Consider the following 19,975-nt stretch of genomic DNA (forward strand, 5'->3'; position numbering starts at 1 on the left):
ATCCTTGTGGAAAATGCAGGCCCTCATCCTCTCTATGGCAACTTCTACGATATTAACTCTCAAAGCGATGCAGTGCAAAGTTGAAAATAGGTCGAAAACCACGGTGATGATGGTATCGTGGTATAGGAATAGAGAGAGGATTCGACCAAGTACCACGTTTCGTTGTGTCATTAAGTGTGACTACTTCTATTACCGTACTTCCTATATGCTACCCTTGATACCCTCCGCTAACAATCTACACAGTGTATAATAATCGAGTCTGAAACGGAGTCTATGACAAAGCCTTCGAAAGTTCATTAACGCGGTTTCGTTAATGGATGGAAGTTACAAATTGGAAAAATAGAAAAAGAAGAAAAACAATGTTGGAGAAGAATTTAGCTGGATCGAATCGCGAATTAATTCTTGTCGCGTGATCGTGCATTCTAATATCCACCAGAAAAGTAATTATGCAGTGAAACTTGGGCTATTAACGCACCGTCATAAAAGAGGGAATAAAAGGAAAAAGAAAATGAGGAGCATAAAATGGACAGATTTATTCCTGAAATATTAATTTCAGTAATTATGTATAATCGCATTAAAATTACTTCTCGTTAAAATTTCGTCCTGTCAAAAGAGTCACGCTCTGCCAATGTCGCTATCGCTAAAGTATCGTCGCATTCGAGTGTGAGCGAAGTTAAACCAGAATCCTAAACACACGGATCTAAGTGGTCGCGTTGAAATTACATCACACCAGACGCTGCAAAATGGAAAACTTTCGTCGTTACTCTTAACGGGCGACCACGACACGCGCAGTGTAAACGATTCGCCCTGAGGAACACGATGGACCTTCCATGCTGTTTCAGCAGACCCCTTGACTCGAACGGGTCGTAATTTGCCACGTGTTTCGTGGTGTGCTTGTACGCCGAACAATGCACAGAGAAACCTAACTGATCGCACGTGTTGAGGAACTTTCTTCGTCGAGTTAATCATGGAATTTTTATTCCGACGAAACGGGAAGAAAAGAAAGAGAATATTTTCCTGACCTTCGTCAAGGGAGTGCGACAAAAGGATTTCTTAGCTAGTAGAAATATTTCATACAAAGAGAATACATGATGGAAATTATCCAAGGGAATTGCATGATAAGAGAATTTGGAATTCTAGAATTTTAGAACTTTAGAATTTTAGGATCGTAGAATTTTTAAATCTTAGAACCTTAAAGTTTTGAAATTAAAAGATTTTAGAGCTTAGAATATTAGTATCACAGAATAGTGGAGGAACCAAATCCACGCCAACCCCCATCTAGTTACACTAATGAGAATCTTGATTAATAGGTATAATTTTACTGATATCCTTGGTACAGCTGACACGGATGCTCTCCTGATTTTTTCCCGATGTACTTCCGTGAGATTTGTACATTTCATCAGAAAAGAACAATCAGGTTGAGGTCAATTGATTGGAACGGTCAGACCACGTTTTGTGGTAACCTTTGTTCTTTTTACATCTAAATAATCTGTTGTGAAATGAAATTAGGTTAACCCGCTACAGACTTTTCAGCGATATTACACGTGCTTCTGTGGTTGATCTTCCCTTAGTTTCAAAATCATTCGATTCAGTGCTCAAAATATTGATTTCCATTAAACGCAATCAACCCACGTTAACGATGAGACAACAGAAAGGTGTCTCATTATCGAGTTCAAGTACTTTCATTTCATTTCGCCTCTGCAATTTATAGAAGAAAAATGCATCTAACCTTTTGGATTATGATTGCATCTGTTAGAAATTGCAATGTTAAAATGAACAAAGAAAGTTGAAATATCACTCAAACTTTGGTAAAATAATAATCTTTAGATTGATAAAAGAAAATTATAACGTTTCATGAAGGAATGAAAAATAGCTTGGCTCTTATAGAATAATAAATAAATGAACGTGAAGCACGATTCGAAATACGAGCAAAATGTTAGGTGAACGATCGTGGATTCTTCAGGTTCTCAGCTCATAACGAATTAAAGAAAGCATTCGAACTCTATACATTTTAGATACCTGCCCGTTATTTCGTAGTGTGTAGGTACATAGTTGAGAGCAGAGATAGAGTGAAATTGTCATAAAATAAGTAAGGTACAATATCACCAAATCGTTTTCGTAGAACATGTATTTAACTATTTTGCATTTTACTGCATCACTGATTGCCTGTAAAACATCTAAATTATTGATGGTGTAAATGTTCCGACCTTGGCAAATATCCAATTACTAGTTTCCCATTTATTTAGCCAAAGTATCATGAAACCAGAAATTATGAAAGTAATGTTGCCAGTCAAGAGTGATGAGTTTTTAATTCGTAGAATTCGACTAGAAAAAGTTTAGGAATTTCAAATTAACTATTTTTATCTTAATTCTGAAATTTTGAAGTAAAATACGCCGAAAGTATGCGAACATAATAAAATTTCAGATCTATTAACATGCGTCAAGATTATGCCAAACAAGGTGTCGGGCAGTCATTTCAGCGCAGTAAATCTTTCTTAACGTTTACACCATTTATCCCGAATCAGAATAAACGGTGTTATTTATCAGACACGAGCCAACCTGAATAATCTAGTTTATCATGCAACCTGCCTATGAGTCTTCGTTTTTCTATCGGGAGTACCATCGGTATCGGTGTTTTATCATCCACGTATACGATTCTTCTTTCTTCGTGCAAGGGATTGAATCGTTGCGATCAACCGGACGTAAAATATCGTTGAATATTCAAAGGTCACGAAAGAAAATCTTGTATAGTTTCGCTGTTCGTCGATTATGTATCCACAGATATTCGAGAGGTAAAGAAAAATCGAAGAGGTTTCTCGATTGCTAGATTATTCGACACAGTAAGAGGATTCGTGCAATTTAGTCATAATTTTCAATACGACTCGACGTGATCGTTGGTTATTTTTACAACAGAGCAAGTCGTGCAAATTGGAGCAATTTTTATTTAGCATCGGTGAAAATCTTCTATGTTTTAATTATGATTCGACGAGTGGGAAATTGCAATTTTAACGATTCATAGATCTTAATAAACAAACTTTCTCAGTGATTCTAAAATTAAAAGCATAGAAAGGCAGAAGGGGTTGAAGGTTACCCTAATGTTTCAGCTTGCGCAGATAAATGATAAAAAATCCACGTTTCGCGTGTCTTTGCCTTCTCAATCCATATTATCCCCCTCTTGAAACGGAAACAACGATTTCTCCTTTTTAACGCCACTCATCGTACGTACTTTTTTACTTTGTTTATTCGCATTCGATCAAACATCAAGAAGCAACGAAAAGATGAATATCGGTAACTATCAATGTAAAAAAAAATTATTTAAAGATTTCATCATAAAATTAATCTTTCCGACTCAATATTTTACACAACCAATAAAAATTTTAAGAAGACGGGACATTTTTTTTTTAATTTTAAGCGCAAATCGAAACGCATCCGACCTGGTAACCTTTCGGTCGATTTCGTGACGCTGTTTTCCCGGTAACAAATGACCCAAAGTTATCAAATCAGAAAGGCAAATTGCCAGGCAATAGAAAACGCCACTTATCCACGTGACCGCCAACTCACCATCTTTTCTGGTGAAACCAAATGCATAATCAGACGATCGATCTTCTTCACATGTAGATGCAATTTTTTCATCCCCCCGTCACATTTTATTTCTTGTTAAATTTTGTGTATCGTATGGATGTTTATACGTAAAAAAAATAGAATTTATTAAAAAAGAAAAATATCATGGAATGTTTTTTTAATCATGGTTTCATAGGTTTGCGTATAACGAAAGAGGAAATGTAATTTTAATAACGAGATATTGCACATCCACTTGAAAAACTTTATATCTGCAAAATTTCGACGCGACGATCCTTTCATCCAACTTGTTTTACAATTAATCTCATCGAAATTGTTGCACTTATCCGCTGAAAACCATGCGAGGTCACGTTTCAGACAGACGTCCACTTGTAACCCGATAAACAAAGAATTTTATTGTTGTTTCTACCACGTTTCGCGAATTCTCTTCAGAGTTTATTTGAAAAATTCATTAATATTCTATAGAAATTTATCTAATTACGTTCCACTACCTATACAAAATTAATATATTATCAGTTATTAAAAGGAGAAAAACCAGCAAACCACCTTTGATTTTTTTTTCAATTTTTCATTCCGTAATATGGTGAAATTTTTCGATTATCGACCTTCTATCGCAAACTTCCAACCGATAAATAAAGGAAAAATGATTTTTTGATTAACCATCTTCTGATTTGGAAAAATTTACAGTGATAATTGGAACGTGTTTCTAATACATAGATATGAAAGAATAATTGCAAAACGGCGGGAAGCGTCAAAGTGAGAGTAACCAGATCCAATCGTTGCGTTCCAATTGAGTTTTCGATAGCGTTAACGGATTCAAAGGATCGATCGACGCTATCTTTCAATGCAGTTACGAATAAAAACGACGATTTAATCGTGTTACAACCATTTCGAACATAAAGTTACCGGCGAAAGGTACGATCGACCCACTTGCTGAATAAACTCTTTCACCGAGATTTATTCGCCTCCCTGTCGTTCTTTATTTCCCCTGATCTGTGTGTCTTTATCCTTTTGCCTTTAACGGCAATCAATTCCCTAGGATTTTATTTCATTTAAATAAATCGGTTCATGACTTTCCTCGCTGCTCGTTTCAACGTATCCGCTGTCATAAAAACAGAGGGAAATACAAAGGGAACAGTTTGTCAATAGCTTCAAATATAAAAGTTCTTAGTTGCTTATATCTTAAAATAAAGAAGAAACTATAACAGACAGATATTCTAAATTGAAATTAGAAATTAGAATTAATTTTAACAAAATAAATAAAAATAAAAATTTTACATTCCAAATTGCCTCTAGCGTTCATTACTATATTTTATGAACAAGAACAAACGAATTGACGATATGTTAATAACTATTCCGCAGATATTTGACCAATGTAAATTTGCAAATATTTATTGTATGGAACGAATTTAGCTTAAAGGGTTTGAAGTGGACTCTCGATGTTATTCGTTTGCGGAGAGCGGTTCGATCCTCCCTTGGGAAGGAACTTTATCCGGGAAAATTAAACTTTGGTAACTTCCTCGAAAATCCTTCGGTGTATTTCGTACCGATGGAGAATCAGCAGAGAAATATAATTAAAGTGACAAATGACGTTCCGAATTAAGACCTAAAATAATAACCTCCGAGCAATCTTGAATCGACTTCTGTGACCCTTTTATTATCATAGAAAATAGAAGTGAAATGTTTCGAGAAGAGAATAATGAAGACACGTTTATCGAGAACAAATAGTTGAAGGATAGAAGTCTTATCACATACGATACTTATTAGCGTTCAGTTTAGAAAAATGACGTTATTAACTGGTAACCAGAGGCAAAATTTCTCGCAAATGACAAAAATCCTCTTCAATCTACTTCGCAACAACGTCGACTGGCACTGGTGTAGGATTTTAATTGAAGAGTAACTAGATACTTTCGCGAGAGATCGAGTTCTTGGTAAAAGATGACTTTCTCAAGCTAGTCGCACCCTCGAAAACACTTTCACCGAGATTTCTGACCAGCTATAAAACATTTATCTTGCACAGATTTATGAAAAACAGTATGCTAAAAATATACTCTCCATTCCTGAAAAGGAACTTGAAATCATCTTGGTTAAATTTAAATTCTGCAAATTATCTCCAAGAAATGTATAAAAGACAGTGTTTGAAAACATTATCGCACGGTTGTTTTCTTTCGAGCAAGTTACCGTATGCGGATAAATTATGTCATTGGTAGCCTTGAGATGTCCGAAGGAAACGATGGGAGGGAGCCTTGAAAAATTCACTTAAGGGATGGCCAGTAGGTGGTGAAAAATAATCTTCGGGTTTATCGAGCGGCCAATGGGGTGGCGGAGGATGGGGTCGTTGAAATTCCGATTTGCATCCACCGAAGGACGCACGTGTCAAATTGCAATCGTTTCGTGTACACACGAACAGTTTGTAACTCAAACGCGATATCCTTGCAAAATATAATTCTTATAAAATATTTGTTTTTAATAAAGAAAAAAAAAAAAATTAGAAAGATTGCAACATGCAGAAATATGATTATCTTCAGGAGGCAGTCCTTTGTAATTAAAATTAAGCTCGGTAGTTATTTTCATCTAACGGTTCTTTGATTCTGACTTTACAAGAAAAGAGATAAGACGGAAATGTGGTATCATTGAACGTCGAAAGTCCACAGCTATACGGTGCATGAAATCACCGCAAAGAAAGGTGGAGGGTCTATCAGCGTGAAAAGATGACGAAGAAGGAGCCGGGAAGAGCGATTTATCCCAAGAAATTCCAGACGTTTATGATGGCTCGTTACGGCCCTCATCGACCTGAATCGACCGTGGCCACCGATTCGAGTAATTGTAAAACTCGCAGGGTTAGAAAGAGAGAGACAGTAGCTATCCTCGTTCGTGTAGGTACCTAACCGGAACGCTTTTCGCCCCATTAAAAGTGAAAATATAGCCCCGAAGAAAAAGATCCTTTCGTATCGTTACCGAACTGAGGCAACGATAATAGTTTTACGGTTGTTGAAAACCTTTTCTCTAACCAGTTGTCTTGCCTGTTCGCAAGTATCGATAGTATTAACAGAGACCAATCTCTTGCTGGAAAACTTTACACGACGTCGCAGGGGTTCAATTTTCCTCGCGACTTTTCCAGCTCTGGATTTTCCATGGCTCGAATGACAGCCGTCCGAAAATTGCGAGACAAGTTCCATTAAGGAATGTTTGGAAAGTTGTACGGAACAAACAACGATAATATTTTACTGATCGGTTGTTCGAAACTTCGAGCGGTTATAAGGAACTTTTATCGCAACCTTGCATTCTGCTGAAAATTCGAAAGAAATTCGGAGAAAATGAAACGTTCGCTTCGGGGAATCAAAAAATTTACTTATTTGACGAATTAACTAGCATCCTGGAGAATATTGAAAACTAAAATTTCATGAATTTATTCATAAGTAGCATCGAACGAAACTTTCTTTCCCGACGATATTATACAGAACACCGCCATATTATTGAGAAACTATACGTGAATAGCAATAAAGTATGCCTCGAAGACTAGGAAGAAAGTAAGTTCCGAGCATTGACGAGTTGCCGGACAACGCAGAGCCAAGATATCTTCCCGAATAGTTCGAGTGTTAACGAACACGATTGTATTTTCCAACGGCAAAACAGTTTCGCGATCGTGGATTCAAAATGCTCACTGTTCTGTGGCGAATTCTCGTGGACGTTATACAATCGAGACTCGGTGCACATTTCGTGCTGGATGACAGGATATTGGAATAGCTCTGACAGAGGAGAAAGGGTTGATAATTCATTTCTGGCCACCGTTCGATTCTTCAGCAGCTCTTGTAGAAGGAAGCGTAATCCTTTTGCTTAGAAGACGAAGAATTTAATATTTCAACGCGTATTCATGATTTTCAACCCCCTCGATATTTTATTCCACGTCCCAGATCTCACGCGACAGGACAAATATGACAATGCAACAAGAGATTAAAAATGCGAACGCATCGTAACACGTGCTTCTATCTTCCTGTTGTTCCGTCGAGTTGAAGGAAGGAAACGATAAATTCGCGCCAAATAAATTCAACGATAAAATCATTCTTCGTCGGCGCTGTGAATGAAAAGGATGTCACTCGACTGAAATCGCGAGAAAAATGGGCTCAAGGTTGAAGTTGTTCGATCGCGGCACACATGTTACGAGTCTTTGCACCAGCCTGCATATCGATCCCGGTCGATCGATAACGAGGAAAATCGAACAGCGGCTCCTGTCACGACAAAAGTAACCTTTGCTTATTCTTATCGTACTGCTTCCGCCCTTCTCGTTCGTCCATTATCGCGACGAACTTTGATCGATATCTAATGGATCAACCCCTTGGCGAGACATCGACCGTAAGCAATTTTTCCCCTAAATTCCACCCCTTCGATAGATTCCTGCTGAGCTTCATTATCCTTTCACAGAACTCCTCGAAGAAGAACACAGAGGTCAAGGGTTAGTTTCTTCTTCATTTTTAATAACAATGATAGGATATTATTATGAAAATTCTGAAGATTAGAATTTGAATATTAGAACGAGATTTACTATTGTTTCTAGTAGAATTATATATTGAAATTTAACAAAATTTCCATGGGCTCTAGAGTCCAATTAAATTTCTGTCATCGAAGCAAACACATAAATCATCGCAAAGGTAGAATCTTTAATTTCACCCTTGCAAAGACACACGATTAATCAATCGTTCGAAACTCGACGTCACGACGGAAATGATAAAACAGGGCTGGGCAAGCCGATCGAAGAAATTTCAACGAGAAAATCTCATCGCTTCGAAAATTTACCTTTAATCAAGCTTTCATTGGACGGTTCGTAAAATTTTCCAACATCGAAAGTTTCCAACATCTGGCAATCAACTCGTTGTTCCACATCTGGCCACTTGGAAATTAAATGTTATAGAGTGTAATATAACAGGACCCTCCCTAAATAGGATCCTTCCAGTTGATCCTTCAAAGTGACCCACTCCTTCGCACGTGTAACGCATTTGTTAACCGCCTACGGTGTCAGCAATCACGGTGAATATTGCAGAAGGGACTTTCTAAAAGTCTCGTCTTCAATTTGAATGAATTGAATTATGTAAGAAAATAGTGCAATCGGTATTTGAGAAATTTTCAAAGGTACCATCTCTGTAATTGCTAATGGCACTTAAACATTCGAAAGAACCGTCTGTTCGATCGCTTTGTAAGACAAATAACTAACGGAGTTACCTGTTATAAAAGGGCTCCAAGCTCGGAAGAAAGTATTCTGGAATAATTACACGAAAGAAATTGAAAAGCGGCAAGCGTGCGAAACGTCCATTCACTGTTATTGGGACAAAATCGGTATATTGGGTTCGTGAGAGAGGTGCAATTACACGCAGCGAAATGGCCTGTAATAGTTTTAAAAGACCTGAAACATCTGGCTATTGCTACCACGTGCAAAACAGTTCTGACACGAACAACAATGCTTTTATGAGATCGGTATGATTGGATGGCCACCGAATGGGCAAAGGTTTACAAGAAGGAACAGAAATTATTTAATACGTATCTTCGAAGGAAATCGATTTACCCAAATTTTCAAAGAGAAATCACAGGTCTATCACTTTATGATTTTATTGCCTTTAGCTCTCATGGGCAGTCTTATTAATTAGAATGCCAACGGTCATAAAATGTAGAATGGTAATTGAAACAGGTAACCGGTGCATAGCTTGAGTAAAAGTCCCCTGGAAATTGGTGCCCTCCTTAGATCCTTTCACCTTTTTTTTTTATATAATAAACCATTACCCTTTGCAATCTCCGGGAATTTTCTACCATGTAAAACCAGTTACAATTTGGTTAATAAAACCCAGAGGAATCTACGTTTCCTCGTAATCTTGTTTTCGATGCAAGAAGCAAGGAACGTAGTAAGTTACTCGAACGGTAGGACTTTATTTCTCCACGTCTGTGATTCTTAACGTAATAAAAAGTAGCGAAGGCGAAGGATTAATAAAATTGTCGTAACTCCGTTACAGTCGGGAAGAGAGAAGAAAGTGAAAAGGGACGAGGGAAAACAGAAAAGCAACAAAATGTCGCTAACCAGAAAGGGGTGGTGAAGTTTGGCCAGGATCCAACCGCAGGTCGTTGCTATAATTTTGATCAAATTCTTTAGATCGTAGATCCGAGGCGTAGCCCAATCTTGTCCAAATAAATTTATAGCTTACCACCATGATAGAGGCAAAGAAATCGAACGGAAACGAAACGGGGAGGACGGACCGGAAAGAAACTGTCGGCAATTCAGCGAAAACGACTGCGAAACGACAAGGTTCTCCAATTAAAGTTCAATCTCTCGTATACGATGCGAACAGGAAGAAAACAACATAGAACTAGTAAAAAAGAATTATTTAAAGTTGTTTTATAGGAATCACTTTTGAGGGTGGGACAAAAGATGAAGGTAATAGCGAGGGTAATCGTCATCGCACAGAAACTATGAATTCAAGGCAGAAGGAATTCTTTTATGATTTTTGTGTTCATTTAGTCGCATATATAGTTTTTGGTTTTATTGTATCTGGAACTATTTTTGCTGGGTATATCCTGCATGCACCGACAAATTAAAAAAATAATATTTTTACCGGAGCTTACAAATAATACCATTTATTTAATCTTTCAAAGTCGATCACTATTCTATTCTTCAGAAAATATTATATAATTGGTAACAAGGCATACTTAACGATATTAAATAAAATTGCTATTCATCGATAATCTGCTTTGAAATTTATTTTTAAACGTAACAAGGTTCTTTCATAACCCGACGTGAAACATTAATTCATCTTGAAATTTATGGGAAAAGAATTGAACGATCGTCTACATAACTACTAGCATCAGAAAAGCAATCATGTTCGTTAATACTTAAATGTACCTCGCATCAAACCATACACCATGGTAATTAATAGGGGGATGGTAGAAAATTCCTTAAGCTTGTGAGCTTAGCTTGAACATCCCTGGATTAATTACTACACCATTCATCTAACAAACGTCTTGATTCGTAGCTCAAGTAATCTACTTGGTTAGTTCTTTGTCTTATAGAAGAAATACATAGTAACCAATGTAATCGCATAATCCGTGATAATGAATGTGGAATAATGACTTTTCTACTTGGCCAAAAAAATCAAATCCTCAAACAGTGCTTTGCACGTGTTAGATGGGATTAAGCTTAAGTAAAGAATTTTAGTGTTACCAATAGCAGAGGGTAAGAGGAGCTAATCAAAAGAGAGCATACGACCACGTAGAGCGTAAGAATAGTTCCAAGGTTAGTTGGAAGAAACCATGAAGAGCCGTCGCGTTGATTCGTTCGATCGTTTCTCGGCCAGGTGCATCGTTTCCTTCCTTCGATCCGGAATCCATCGAACGGAAACCGAAGAAGAAACGTACAATTGCTCGGTATCCTTTACACGGCCGATTCGAGGTAACTGGGACGACACGTGGAATCGATACGTCAGTCGTTGTCCAGTTTCGATTCGGTATTCCAATCAATAGGAACGATAGGTCGCGATGCTTATGTTCCTTTAACACGTTCAAAACCTATGCCATCTGATGATGCATGGAATGCCTTGAAATCATACGAAATTGCTACTACTATGCAAGGATTTCCTAAACAAGGTCGAATATTATTGAAATAGATTGAAATTGTTTTAAATCCACAGCTGAGCGAATGCTGGAAACAGAACGCAGCCTGAAAATCCTATGATAAATTCTTAAACAATCGTCCATAAGCCTCGAATAATAGGAAAATTGTTGCGATATTTTCTTTGCAAACACAAGATCGAGATGGTAGTAAATCTTCCTGAACCGACCGGATATCAAAGGCGAGGGCAGTTCGTTGCTTAGAAGGAGCATCGAGATCGTAGTTGAACGGATCGGTTCCAAATATTTGTCGAGCGAGGTTTCGCATTAACGGCGAGGAAATACACCGAGAAAACGGTTTCGAATCGTTGCCGATGGTCATTTAGAAGAGGAGAGACGCTGTTTCGTCTGGAAACCTTTTAGATATTAGCCTTGACACGTTTCCGCGTATGATCTTTTAATTGTGTGCTTTGGAAGAGACCCACGGTTTTCCGTGGAAACCTCGGATTCCAATGTCCACCAGAAGTAGAAACGAGTCCCTGAGGAATTGGTGGCAAAACAAACGGTAACGCGAAACACTTTTCAGTTCGCCGTGGAAACGATGGTCGATTCTTATGAAACGACCGGTTCTCGTTACCGAAGAAGGGTCCGAAGAATCCCCAATGACAAGCGCCCTACCCCCAGGCCTAACCGTACAGGGTGTTAGGGAAATAATGGTTATGGCTTTTGAAATTGATTTTCCACGTCATGCTTGGATAGACGTTTTATAATTGGGTAAATACGAGTTTACCTGCGTACCGTCCTGTCTAGGTGATCGGCTGCAGTGTTCCTTGCGGTTGGTGCTCCTTTATCGTGCGACCCCTTATGATTCCATGGCATTGCAGACCTGAAATAAAAGCAGGTTCATAAAATATGAACAGTTTATTTCATAGAAGTTCCTGAATAAAGGAACTGGAAGAATATATTAATTATGAAAATATTATTTAATCCTACTTGAAATCCAAAGACTGAGGAATAAAGATTTTCTTTTAATATATTCTTCGAGTTCCTTAAATAGTGTTTCGTTTTCTTCTTCAAATGTTTGTATGTATAACGTGATTTGAAGAAGCATTTCTATAAATCATGATCATTACTTCCTTAACACCCTGTTTGTACGTGGTTCGACTTCATCCTGGAAAATTGAGTGCACGACCCGTTCGGTGTGTGCCAACGTACCGCCCCTAAAGCAACCCTTAACCCTCGTGTCATTGATGTTCGATAGGAGGAAAGCCGGTGAAACGAGAAAGAAAGGCTCGGGGCGTGTTTGATTTACTGTCACGATTCGATCAGTAGTCTATCAAAGGTGCAAACATGGCAACCGATGGCTCATAAACTGATGCGTACTGAGTCAAGCAAGGTGGTTTGATTGATATTTCGTCCATTGATGTAACGTTTGGATAACTGGGTCAATCGTGATCAGTATACGGGTGTGCACCTAACCCTTAATTAACACGGTCGAATAAATTAACAAAGGATTCGTTTCAAAAACGGCTATTTCTCCTTGGAATATTCTTTATCTGGGGAAAGGAAATATAAATTGTTCAAAAATCGAAATTACACACGAAGGAGACATAGAAGGGCAGTGTAGAACGACGATGTTGTAAAAAATCAAAGGCCATAAAGTGCAGGGTACTATAGGAAATTCAATTTACAGAGTCATAAAGATTCCCGGTGCGGAACACGTGTAATGCATTCTGGAAAGGTGGAAAGCATAACAGAGGCCCGCAGAAAATCGGGAAATGTAATTTTATGACATTAAAAAACGCAGAACAATGGAATTTTCTCTGGTGAATTAAGCAAGGTACGATCGAAGAATGTAGAGAATTATAAATAGTAATCTACAGTGGTGTCACAAAGTTGACGAGGAAATAATTCTACAGAGTATAGTCGGCTCTGCGGAAAGTCAAAGAGCGGTGACCGCAAGAAAATTACAGAGAACCAAAGCTAAAGACAGTCGCAGAATATAGAACGTTGGAAAACACGAAACAGTTAAACGTAGAACGAAAAGCGCTTCATCAAATCTGGAAAAAAAGAATAGCTTTGTGAAAAATTCTCATGGAAGTCGAAAAAGCGAAACAGATATCCACGTTATTTTCCAATCTCATGAACAATGTAGAAAAATGTATGAAACACAAATTATTCTGTAATAGCAACAAATTAAAAATCGACCAGTTAAATTCTAAATAAATTTCCTTAAAAGTACATAGATCAGGAAAGCGCGTTAAAATCGCCAGTCTTCGAATCGGCAAATTAACAGCGCGACGATGAAATTTCATTACCTAAAGTGCGCTAATTCGATCAATTAAAATCCCAACGTCATTCATCAGGCATCCCTCTATTCGCCGGTAGTTAATACGAAAGCAGGAAACGCTTGTTTTAGTCTCGATAAAAAATTTTCCAAGCGAATCTGGCGCGACTATTGGTCTCAGCAGACGTCTTCTCTTATCTGGAATAAGGTGCCCGGGTGTCTGGCCAAGTAGTTTGTTCTGTACCCGAGCCAACTAGAGCCTCGGTATACATGAATCCTTCTTTTCGTTGTTGAACATCCAAGCTGATCCACGTCTAGGCTCGTTTAGGATTCTTCTCCAAACGGGAACACCTTGGTACTTGTAGGTATTCTACGAGAAAGGTCACTGTAACTTGGACCAGCTTCTAGGATGAGCCAAATAGAAATTTGGAAATTTTAGTTACCATTCTCGATATTTCAAATTCTGTGAGACTTGTTTGTTCGAACAGATGTCAGAAGCGAACTTTTCAACTGACAACTGGTTTCCATAAGATGACGTTCGCACCGCGATACGAGTAGCTTCATTTTTCGTCGACGATGGAAAGGGTACAGTGTCAAGCTTGAAACTTTCACGTTCGCGAAATTAAATTTGGAAAGTTTGCAAAGTTCTTCTTTTTTTTCCGTGAGATCAAGCGTAAATTGGATGTTGGAAAAAGCGTGAACTAGAGAAACGAGAATATTGATGTCGGATGAAAGGCAATATTGTTTGTGAAGTTGACGGGTATTTAAGGAATATTGGAATACTTTTCTAATGGAGTGACTTTTATAAAATAATTAATTCAGTAATATAATAAATACTTGAAAAGGACTAACATATATTGTTGAAGAATAAAATTAAATTAGGCAGAATAAGAATTTCATTTACTACACTCGGCACAATCGATTCAGTGTAGTAGTAATCGTACATAATTCTGTAGACGGAAGGGATTACGCTAGTAAGTGGCACAAGGGAAGCACTGTACTTAATTGAGATTCTTATCAATCCTTCGCAAAACGTAAAATCGGATTACGAACCAAACCATCTAATTATCAATCTATTAATGAGAAAGTCAACCGTTGTTGTGCAAATAATTAATACCTCGGATGAAAGATTTCACTCTAATGAAATATTGCGATACAAAACTGAACAAACTGTATTTTATATAAAACGTGTGAAAGACAGATAGAAACGTCCGTATTGTATCTTAAAATGACGAGCATTGTTGTGAACACAAGTCGAAAATTGAGTTTGACACTTCACAAATGTTTCATTTTCAACGAACGCGACATCGATTCTTTCTATTCTTTTTGTAGTTAAAATTTAACAATAGAAGAGTATCGTTCGCCTTCGATACTTTGAAAAGGGATTATACGAAAATTACTTAAAAAATAATATGCATTTTAAACTGTTAACGTTGTAGAATTCGTTTAGAAGCTTTGTAGAAGTGATTCGCCAGAAATAACGAAAGTAGTTTGAACCCAAGTTGCACTGATCATTTGGATAACAAGGAAGAATCTCATCTCGATTGCTCTACATAAACGTACCGTTAACGATCTCCAATAAACCCGAGCCGAGCAAATTTAGTAGCTTATCGTGGTGTAGTAACCTCACCCGCTCTTCGTAAACGAACCAAGCGCAATCACATTCTTCGAATATCTACTCTCGTTCGTTCTTCGTGTTTCTCGTGCAGACTTACTTGGATTGTTCGCCATGGCAAGACTAGGGGATATACGTGACGGTGAATACTAAAGGTTGGATGAAAAAAGAAGTTCGCGTTGAATAATCGTAGACGAAGAACGTCGGGGAAAGAAGTGGCAGTCATTGATCTCAACTAGTTAACCCGTGGAATTAAACCACTGCATTTTTCCCCTCGGTATTCTACTACTTTTCTTGTGCGGACAATAAATATTTCTTTTAAAATCCAACCTAGTTTCGGACATTTGTCACCAGCTTTTTGTTTCTCTCTTACTCTATTGCATGTAAAGCCTTCTGGAGAGAGCGAAAGGGATGTTTTACTGCAGGGAGATCTGGGCCATAAGGCGCAAGAAGATTTCAGATGGTTTTTCATCCTCTAAATTCCGGTGTCTCTTATCACTGAACATTTGTTTTTTAAAAATAAAACATCCGGTCACGTGATCTATCAAGTCTCGTTTCAGTAAGTGGACGTTATTGATCGAAAATCAGAGGAAAAATCTCCGATCGAACTTGACAGCCACCGAATCGTGAGCAATGTAAATGTAAAGCAGGCAATTCCTCGTGGTGGACAGGTCACATGGATGGTATCTTGTCGGTGTACCAAGTGACAGAGGTGTGGGAAAAGAGGAACGGGAATGTGTGGAAATGAAAAAAGAAGTGTCGTCTTTACATCGAGGTTGATCCACCGTTAGAGGTTGTAGACCTTGCCTCTGTGTATTATTAACGCGATGCACATCGATTCTGTCTGCCTGGCTTCGTAAACTCATTTCCATTGCCGCGAGTGCGGAAACCGCGGGCGAAATGGATCGATCCGCCGCGAGGATTTTCTCGACACCTCTTTTTTGCCGGGAAAAGAAAGATGGGAAAAGCAAAGCCGAGAAGGTGATCGTCGAATGCTCTTTGAACGTGCTCGAGGCTGACTGAGTTTATTTGTTTGCCAGACCGCTCGTCGAGGATTAACGCTATTGTTCGGCGAGAATGTGAAACGAAGAGGCGAGGAAGCAACAAGAAACGAACCGTTCCCATCTCTGTGTGCGGTGCATATGAAAGAGCGCGAGAAAATGAGAGTCGTGCTGTGATGTTTGTAAGGGTAATGTAATAGAGGTGAGTGGTGGAAGACGATCGTAATAATAACGGTATAAAATATAGTGAAAGAAGGGAAAAAATAAATTGAGGCTTGGAATAAATTTGAGGATGTTTTTACACCGCTAATACCAAGGTAATAAAAATAAAATGTAACGTGTACAATGTCAAGAGCCGGGGAAGGGCGATAAAATAAATCGTGCGAAAGGATAAAATAGAATAAAAATAAAGGAATGCTTGTTTATTACACTTGCGGCTGACAGGATAGAGCTGGGTAATTTGTGGGTGAAGAAATGAATGGTAAACTGTGAAAAATGCGAAGAAAAATTACGAGGGTTACGATCATGATAATAAAAGATCAAGAGAGGGCGAGCGTAAAACGAAGATTCGTAAGCGACCAGTATTTCTGATTAATCGTAAAAGAACAGGTAAGAAATAGAATTGCAGGGTTTTGTTAGTCGTTATTTAAAATGGCAATATAAAACCCAAGGTAAATGTATGAATAATTTGATCGAAAGAAAATTTGAAAAACCACGGTATAGTCAAAAGTTAATTAATGTATCATTATACCAAAGACGCACAATCTACAAATCTCCCTAAAATATATTATTTTGAATTTAAAAAAAATAGAGAATCTGTAATATTATAATTAATTTTTACATAATAGAAAATTCAACTTCCCTTTTTGTAAGAAAATTATCCAAGTGTTACAATTGAAACGTTAATCAAAATAATCGAGCATGACAAACGGAAATGCATCAATCTGTTAGGAGAGTAAAACAACAGAAAAATTGTTACGGTCTTTCGTGGAAATATCATGAGTCTGTGTTGTTACCGCGGAAACAACATTGGCGCTCATCGAAGCGTGTCGATCCGCTTCGTCACGTTAGCAGGTCCAAAAATAAAAAAGCGAAAAACCAAAAAAAAATCGTCTAGTCAGCTGACTGTCGCGATGCTCGAACACCACAGAAGAGATAAAAGTTGAAAGACGTGTTAACTACCATGAGGGTAACTTAATTTGATCAAGTAATTAGACAATGAATATGTATGTCTATTACTACTGTGGCAACCAATATGTTAATATAACCATGTTCTCGTCACTCTATTAACCCTTTGAAGCATGGTAGACTCGAAAGTGTTCCACCTTTTTGATACCCAAATATGCAAAACAGGATAATTTGTATACCACTTCGAAAAATGAAAATTAATTTATCTACTTTGTTAAGATTTCTATGGAACATGGTCCTTTTAATTTTCTATAATTCCTTGCTTAAATGAGCTACACACCTTCATTTTTTCCAATTAAAATATCAAATAAAAACATTTAAAAAATGATTGAACTCACTTGGAAACGATTCCATAACGTGGTCGAACCGCGATCACCCAGTGTAATTTGTCCAAATAATCGCGAGCATAATTCCGAATCCACCGAAGGAACTGACGTAAGTGTCTGTGGGTCTCTTTATTCACCGCGACATGACAAATTCACGCGAAGTAGGAACACGGTGAACAGTCACGACGGAAGTTCCTGCCGCGTCATACGACCGACCGTTGAATTATTCCTATCCCCTTCGCAGAGGGTCGATTCTGTCGCGTGGACGGTGGACACGCCGATCGACAACGCTTACGTCCGAACGGATACTCGAAATCGCGCGCGAGAACGAGCGACGACGGGCGAGGGTCGTCGCCGTTTGGCCGGGAACCGACGACCACCCCGCTGTATATCTTCCCTTTGATGCCACGTGCTGAATTCAACGAGCGCCGGGGAAAGAAAGACGGAGAGAAACGAGATCGAGCTGAATGGTAAGAGAGAGAGAGAGAGAAAGATAGCAGTTGAGAGAACCACGTCGGCGCGAAACGTCGCGACGCCTACGACGACGCGCGCAACGCACGTTCTCTTTGCGCTAGGGTGAACAGAGGGAGAGCACCCTTCGATCGTTCGATCGCGTGTGATCGATCTCGATCATCCCTTGGGGTTGCAATTTTTTCTCCTAACACTTTGATATTTGCGCTGTTTAATAATCTATTTCTTTGGAAAAGATTATTGCCTAAAATTTTCAAATTTCCCAGAAGGTCCTGATCAATTCTGAGAAAATTCAGTTTGATAGCCTTTCCCTTCGTTATTATAAAAAGTGTAAAAGTGTGTAATAATAATTGTACCTTCTTCTGTTCTTGCTCGTAATCTTGCGATTGGTCGTTCATCATCCCTCGGGGTTGTAATTTTTCTTCTTTATAGAGTCTCATGTTCCTTGCTGCGGATTATGAGAATGCATAATGTAATGATGTGTCGTCTCATTTGTTATTTTTATTTAATGTGGTACCCATCACTGGAAAAGTGTCAAACCATGCAACGGTATCCGATTAATCCGTGCTTCTTCTGTTTGCAACTTTCTGTCTAGAACTTTTAACTCATACTGAAGATTTATTGCATTCCTCGCATTCTTAAATCCTTGTCTATCACTTATCGTTGTGATTCCCTTCTTTTTACTAGAATTTCTTTATCGTGGACGTTTATTGGCACGTTTTACGTTACATAAATCATCAGGACTTTTATTACCTCGAAGAAGTGTCAAAGTGTGAAAGAGATTCGATTGAATTTCGAAGTTTCTGACTTCCACTTTGAATCTTTCTGATAATATATTACACTGCTTTTAACGCGATGATATTTAGGTGCAAGTTTAATTAGATATAATGAAAGATATAAAAAAAATAAAAAGACCAAAAGAGGGAGAAAGATCAAGGCTGAAAATAAATTACGAAGAAACGCGTGCATCGTTGACGTAAAATGAGGACATTGTACATCCGATTTCATTTGATCTCATATTTTATTTCCGAACAAGCTTCCTCCTACAAGGAATCCTACATATTATTTCCCCGCCCGACCCTTGGAACTTGCTGAAAATTTATGAAATTGTTCTTTACTGCTTATTCGTGTGGAGAGGAAGTATTCCTACTGTATTATGCATGTTCGTTCGAAAAAGGAAATTTTTGCAGCTCTGTTTTCTCGACGACTTTCCTGCAGCGGTGACCGTGCGATCGTTAATCTCATTTTTCTTTTCTTTCGATAAATCTATAGTCAAGTGCCCATCGGGAATTATCCCGAGCTCCTGATGGCCAGTTCTCCTACGGTTACAACCCTTCTATAGAACGAGGGTAATTCGAGGCAGTAAGTTGCTAGCATAAAACAGACTGATCTATTCTCGACAATAAGTTTAAAATGCTCTGACTCTATTAAACGGTAACTCGATCGTGGCGCAAACTTTGCCCGCGTCCCATTAACTAATTGTTTTCGCAACGTTACGGTTTCGCATCGAGCAAGTTACGGAAACGATTCGGCACTCGTTCGTCGGATGTTCCTACAATTTGATTCTCTCTGTCTTCCGAGGATCTCCGTTGCCCTCGATCCATCCGTGTCCCACAAAAAGGGATCCCTTTTCCCCATTTACATTGCGGACGTCTCGTGCATTCGCATTTCGAATCTGATTTCACGTGTTCCATTCTGGAAATTCATGAGCAGTCTGGCACCGATGGCAAAGCGGAAGTTTCGATCGATCGGTGAAAAAAGCTGGGGGTTTAAGAATAAAAATAAACCAGCTATCGAATCGGATTTTCTTTCTGAACTGTTACGTGTAGAAATAGAAACGATGATATTTGCAAACCAGGAAGAACGTCAAAAGAGTGTGTGTTTAAAACATCTCCGATTCTATAAATAGGGAAAAGTTTGC

The 19,975-nt window shown here is 38.3% G+C and overlaps 2 protein-coding genes and 1 long non-coding RNA gene across 7 annotated transcripts in view; 2 read left to right on the plus strand and 1 right to left on the minus strand.

The window, feature by feature from the left end:
• LOC117605447 (uncharacterized) overlaps window positions 1–15,799 on the plus strand; it is a 40,133-nt gene extending 24,334 nt beyond the window's left edge. The window contains exon 5 of the long non-coding RNA XR_004581702.2: window positions 15,458–15,799. This is a non-coding gene — a long non-coding RNA (uncharacterized LOC117605447). The remainder of the gene's footprint in view (window positions 1–15,457) is intronic.
• LOC117605441 (uncharacterized) overlaps window positions 1–19,885 on the minus strand; it is a 35,004-nt gene extending 15,119 nt beyond the window's left edge. The window contains exons 1-2 of the mRNA XM_034326798.2: window positions 17,596–19,885; window positions 11,957–12,052 (exon numbers count right to left, since the gene is read on the minus strand). The gene's annotated coding sequence lies outside the window, so the exon portion shown is untranslated. The remainder of the gene's footprint in view (window positions 1–11,956; window positions 12,053–17,595) is intronic.
• Window positions 6,648–10,491, plus strand: LOC117605444 (uncharacterized). 5 transcript variants are annotated; one of them, XM_034326802.2, is made up of 5 exons: window positions 6,648–7,932; window positions 8,002–8,032; window positions 9,579–9,683; window positions 9,763–9,868; window positions 9,954–10,491. In XM_034326802.2, the coding sequence occupies exons 1-5, from the start codon at window positions 7,903–7,905 to the stop codon at window positions 10,156–10,158; spliced, it is 477 nt and encodes a 158-aa protein (XP_034182693.1). In that variant the 5' UTR covers window positions 6,648–7,902; the 3' UTR covers window positions 10,159–10,491. The 5 variants fall into 5 exon arrangements, with proteins under 5 accessions (XP_034182693.1, XP_034182695.1, XP_034182699.1 ...); XM_034326804.2 differs by having other exon boundaries at window positions 6,661–7,932; window positions 9,779–9,868; window positions 9,965–10,486; XM_034326808.2 differs by having other exon boundaries at window positions 6,680–7,932; window positions 9,579–9,686; window positions 9,779–9,868.
• Window positions 19,886–19,975: the final 90 nt, after the last annotated feature.

The sequence above is a fragment of the Osmia lignaria genome, chromosome 3 (genome assembly GCF_051020975.1).
Source record: "Osmia lignaria lignaria isolate PbOS001 chromosome 3, iyOsmLign1, whole genome shotgun sequence".
NCBI classification, from domain to species: Eukaryota; Metazoa; Arthropoda; class Insecta; order Hymenoptera; family Megachilidae; genus Osmia; species Osmia lignaria.